The sequence below is a fragment of the Nannobrachium achirus genome (genome assembly GCF_963921795.1).
Source record: "Nannobrachium achirus genome assembly, chromosome: 17".
Classification (NCBI taxonomy): domain Eukaryota; kingdom Metazoa; phylum Chordata; class Actinopteri; order Myctophiformes; family Myctophidae; genus Nannobrachium; species Nannobrachium achirus.
In genome coordinates, this window is record NC_137824.1 from 5,020,368 (window position 1) to 5,026,367 (window position 6,000).

The 6,000-nt window shown below is 39.0% G+C and overlaps 1 protein-coding gene across 2 annotated transcripts in view; it reads right to left on the reverse strand.

Annotated features, from left to right (window-relative positions):
• Positions 1 to 5,363, reverse strand: part of LOC308301650 (ribosomal protein S6 kinase alpha-2-like) — a 52,621-nt gene extending 47,258 nt beyond the window's left edge. For both annotated transcript variants that reach the window (XM_080745713.1, XM_080745712.1), the window contains exons 1-4: positions 5,205 to 5,363; positions 1,015 to 1,533; positions 736 to 890; positions 327 to 544 (exon numbers count right to left, since the gene is read on the reverse strand). In XM_080745713.1, the coding sequence (XP_080601839.1) occupies positions 327 to 544; positions 736 to 890; positions 1,015 to 1,525 (884 nt within the window). In that variant the 5' untranslated portion in view covers positions 1,526 to 1,533; positions 5,205 to 5,363. The remainder of the gene's footprint in view (positions 1 to 326; positions 545 to 735; positions 891 to 1,014; positions 1,534 to 5,204) is intronic.
• Between the last annotated feature and the right edge of the window lie 637 nt (positions 5,364 to 6,000).

Below are 6,000 nucleotides of genomic sequence, written 5' to 3' on the forward strand. Positions count from 1 at the left end.
CTGGTGTCACACCAACCCTAGTTGACTAGGAAACAGAGCACATTAAACCCGCAATGTGTATAAAACCTTTGCATCACTGTGTTAACGTAGAAAGAATTGATCTGGAACCATGTCTTTCTGATGCTTGTAAGATCCCTTTCCTGGAATAAACCCAAATACTATTATAACTTATAAGATGTTTCCTCCGTTTATTGATGTCAATAATTATTTCACTGTCCGATAGATATGGGGTACGAAAAACTGAGCTATCAATAACTTCAGCCGAAATAAGATTTGATCAGTTAATGAATGAATGTGGAGCTAAAAGTAAAACGTTTCTATCGTACCTCTCATTTGACCAGAAGGGATGGGCCAAACATTCCTCCACTGTAGGTCTTTTCTCTGGGTCTCCATTGATCATCTTCTCGATGAGATGCTTAGCAGCCTCATCTTTAACCTTGTCCAGCTTGTAGATTCCATCATAAATGTTGACTTCACATCTGATGCCTGAACCAAATGGATGTTCTCCCCCAGAAAGGATGTAATATATCACCATCCCAGCCACCTGTAGAATGAACATGAAAATAATTAAATGTGTTTTAAGTTATTCATTAAATTGTTCTCACACAGAATATAATAAACTGGATATCACTGCTTCTTCTACCAAAGTCTCAGCCATTAAGAATTAATATATAAAGTATGTAAAACAAACACAATATGGTTCTCATTATATTATCATGCAGAATAAATAACAACCTGGATGTCAGTGCTTCTTTGAAGGACAGGATCACCTTCCAAAGTCTCCCGTGCCATCCAGCATCTTGTTCCTGCAGGCGCCGTGCGTATACTTGTGTGTCCTTTTAATTCTAGACTTATTCCGAAATCTGCCAATAGTGCCCTGCCTTTAATATCTGCAAAGCATATTTGTTAAGATACATTTCAGCTTCTGTTGCATACATAATATTAATATTAATAATTATACTTTTAATAATTATTTTAATAATGATTATTATTATCATCATCATCATAGCTTACCAATAAAGACATTCTGGGGATTGATATCACGATGGAGAATTGTAGGATTTTGACAATGAAGAACTGTTAAGCTCTGGAGAACTTGATTTGCAAGCTGTTTCCTCTCCCGTTTAGAAGGGTTGCGTATACGCATGTATTCTTCCAGGGTGTATTCACATAACTGAAGAGCAAGGTAACCAAAGTTCTTATCCTCTACATAGTCAACATATTTTAGGATAGTTGAAGGATAATTAAGCTTTTGTAAAATTGTTCCCTCATTCTTCAGCCCTGCAAGGTTTCTAATTGTCATTTTCTTCACTGCGACTTCAGTGCCATCATCCTCTAACCCCAAGTAGACCGCAGTTCCTTTACTCCCCGTTCCTATGTGGAATTCCTCGTTTTCCGCAAACACACATTTCCCAACTTTGACAAGTTCACTGTCATCCATTTTTGCAAGCCTCTCCAACTGTGGCCTCCATCTTCGACTGGTTGGGATCCATCTTCGTGATGTACTGGAAGAGGTGCCCTCCATTCCATCCACTGTAATGGTAGACATAGAAAATGAAATACTGGTCACTTCGCCAAAATCCAACTCGCCAAATCACTTGCTAGGACACCTCGCCAATGAGCAGGGTTGCCAACATTGGTCCTCCCCCCAAAACTTCTTAACAGATATACAGTATATTTTCCTGTGTTCTGTTGAATTTTGTGCATGTTTGATACTTTTATCAGGCTTGCTTTACTAGCATTGTAATTAGGCTCATCTATAACCTATGCAATATGGCCAATGTAAATACCATGTTATTGTATTTAGATTGAAAGTATTTTTTAACTTAGAAATACTAATCATATTATCGAAAGAGGCTATGAAAGAGGCTATGAAAGGAAGGGGGAAAATTGTGATTGGCCATGGGGGTTCTCATATTGGCCATGGGGTTCTCATATCTTCAAAGACGTATTTGACTATCTGTCAGGACCCACCCACCCACAGCCCCAACCTATAGTTAAAACAATTCCAAAGCATCTGCAACATAGCTTTGAGGTCGCACTACAGGGACTTGAGTTAGGAACAATATCCCCTCATGTGATGATGTTGAGAGTGGGTGGGTGCAGTATTTTACTGTCTAAAATAGGCAAGGTGAGGGGGCCAGAAGAGGGGGCCAGAGGAAAGGGCAAAAAGTCACTCTTCCTTGGATAGATTGATTGATTGATTGGGCACACACACACACACACACACACACACACACACACACACACACACACACACACACACACACACACACACACACACACACACACACACACACACACACACACACACACACACACACACACACACGACGTTCACGGAAAATAGTTGATCATTGCTCCCCCCTTGATACAAATCATAGGAACACAATGGCTATAATAGGCCTATTTCAGACAGATTTCAGCAAATAACAGGGAATCTTGAACCAGTCTTTACGATTTTAACTAAACTCCAAACAGCCCAAAATAAACTAATTAGGGTGCTGCTTAAAGACCCAATGAAATTACAATTTTGGGTATTTTATTTTCAAGTTTCAGTTTGAAAAGGAAGCATGTGTGTTTCTGAACCAATCCGAGGGGACCAGCCCTTCAGGCGATGGGATTTCAAATCTGAGTAATGGGAGTAATGGGAGCCAGCAATGGGAAACAAACAGGTGAATGTAATCAAAGGTTCATTTATATGCAAGCGGACCTGTCTATGTCATCACTTTTTGAATTTCTGATCACAGGAAGTAATTAAGAATGGCCTATTTAGGGACCTTTGATATAAATATACACAAAAATTGTTTATTTTCTATTTTTTGGGCATCTAGTGTTAGGTATGGCCATATTATCACTACAGATATGCTCTAAAAGTGTGAAAAACATGTTTTTGATTTCACCCTGTCTTTAACCTTCCCTATCAGGCTCACCTCACCGCTACTCACCAGTTAAGAGTGGGTTGGCTCAGAGTAGATGACAGAGTACAGCAACTTGCAATGGGCCTGGTGTACAAGATACACTACACCACTATGATATACCCAAGTACCTGTCTAAATACTTTATAAACGTTAAGGATGTCCATAATTACAACACCAGAGGCAGTGCCACAGATCACTTTCAACCCAGAGTCAAAACCAACAAAGGGTCAAACTCGTTCTTCTGCTATATACCACCAAAATGTGGAAAGTCTTACCGAAGGCCATAAAGGAGTGTGGATCCCTATAGCATCCTTTAAAATTGCCCTGAAAAACCACTTACAGGCAGCAGCCGTTCGCAACTGGTAAAAAACAAACCTAGCCTAGCCCTACCCTCCTCTGCCCCTTCTTTGTATATACTTTCTGTTTGTTTAGACTAAAGGCCTCTCCATACTTTTAAAATTATATCCCTCGGAACTTCTGAAAAGCATTGGACCGAAAAGGGAATCTTGAACCAGTCTTTACGATTTTAACTAAACTCCAAACAGCCCAAAATAAACTAATTAGGGTGCTGCTTAAAGACCCAATGAAATTACAATTTTGGGTATTTTATTTTCAAGTTTCAGTTTGAAAAGGAAGCATGTGTGTTTCTGAACCAATCCGAGGGGACCAGCCCTTCAGGCCATGGGATTTCAAATCTGAGTAATGGGAGTAATGGGAGCCAGCAATGGGAAACAAACAGGTGAATGTAATCAAAGGTTCATTTATATGCAAGCGGACCTGTCTATGTCATCACTTTTTGAATTTCTGTTCACAGGAAGTAATTAAGAATGGCCTATTTAGGGACCTTTGATATAAATATACACAAAAATTGTTTATTTTCTATTTTTTGGGCATCTAGTGTTAGGTATGGCCATATTATCACTACAGATATGCTCTAAAAGTGTGAAAAACATGTTTTTGATTTCACCCTGTCTTTAACCTTCCCTATCAGGCTCACCTCACCGCTACTCACCAGTTAAGAGTGGGGTGGCTCAGAGTAGATGACAGAGTACAGCAACTTGCAATGGGCCTGGTGTACAAGATACACTACACCACTATGATATACCCAAGTACCTGTCTAAATACTTTATAAACGTTAAGGATGTCCATAATTACAACACCAGAGGCAGTGCCACAGATCACTTTCAACCCAGAGTCAAAACCAACAAAGGGTCAAACTCGTTCTTCTGCTATATACCACCAAAATGTGGAAAGTCTTACCGAAGGCCATAAAGGAGTGTGGATCCCTATAGCATCCTTTAAAATTGCCCTGAAAAACCACTTACAGGCAGCAGCCGTTCGCAACTGGTAAAAAACAAACCTAGCCTAGCCCTACCCTCCTCTGCCCCTTCTTTGTATATACTTTCTGTTTGTTTAGACTAAAGGCCTCTCCATACTTTTAAAATTATATCCCTCGGAACTTCTGAAAAGCATTGGACCGAACGAGAGTTCGGAAATTTGCACGTCGGAAAACACAACTCACCGAACATTTCGGTCGAAGTATGGAGAGGCCTTTATAGCCTACTGTTTTTAGTTCTCTCATTTTATTTACATATCTACTGCATAGTACTGTGTTCTATCTGTCTGACATTCAATGTTATATGAGATACTTAAATGTCTTTTCTAGGACCTTTTAGTAACTGAAGTAAAGATAGCAAGAGATTCACAGATTCGCGCTTCCAGGCTCAATAGCTCAGGAACGAAACATTACATTTTTTGTGGTTTTGTAATGTTTCGTTCCTGAGCTATTGAGCCCGGAAAGCAAATCTGTGAATCTCTTGCCATCTTTACTTCAGTCTTTTAGTAGACCTTGTACCAGTGAACTGTACCGTCATGAAACTGTACCTTTTCCTATGCAAACTTCTAATAAAGTCTTCAATCAATCAATCAAAGGCATCTCACATATAACAACCACAATCTTTTAAAAATCATCATTAAGTATTTGGAAAATCTTTTTCAAATCTTATAGTGTGAGAGGGTAGTCTTTTAGAAATCTTTACAAATCCGTCCGAAATCTTTTCAAAGTTGTTATATGTAAGAGGGCCTTTAGTTCAGACAACATTAAACCGCAAATATCTCACTCATATTCTACTAAGTTTACTATGAACCCAACAGATGTCCGTCCGCAGTAAGGGTAAACGCCTCGATGTCTATAGCTGACAAGTAAATAACTTTTATAAGTTGTAACGTTGCTATCGAGCTAGCTAGCTATCAAGCTACATAGCTATAGTTTCCCAAACCTACCGAGTTGTTCTTTGAAGGTCCTTGCTTTAGGTTGACATTTTTGTATCCACTACTGGATAAAGAATAAAGAATCCACCAACCGCAGGGAACGGACTCCTGGCTATATAAAGTGTTTATGAATACATTAATGGAACGTTTACGAAGTCTATAAGGGGCTGTGTTCTGTGAGCAAATCTAGGCTAGCAAATGTAAGACTTCCGGTGGTCGATCTCTTCAGAATACACCAACACGGAGCTTTGTCATCAGCGCGTCATAGCTGGGGGCGGAGTCAAGCGTGGGGGAAATATTTAACAACCCCCGTTAGTAGAATGGGGTTTTCCGTGTTTTCAAATCCGATTTTTTAATAGTATAGCGATGTTTTAATTAATTGCAATGTCTTACATTGATTCCTTGGTTGCCAATGGACAAAAAATGATGCATTTAAAATTAAACAGCTTTGGGATTAAATATTGTCTGATATTATTAAGGACAGGTCGCATCATCAAAGACCATGGGTTATCTAGACTATCCGTCTGGTATTAGACACTGTTACATTTTTTTTATGATAAATTAAACTTATCGTATCAAAAAACGAATAGCATGAATTAATCAATGATGGTTATAGAGCACATTAAATGAATTCCAGTTGTCTACAGCCATTAACAGCTTGTTATCATGCAAGGATTTACACACTGACACAACGCAACACAACACAATCCTATCCTAAATAGTTTCAAACCTGCAGAAAATACTTTTAAACTGGCGTCGATCCTGCCATATATTCAAAGATCAGGTCTCTATCCTACTTGAACTCACT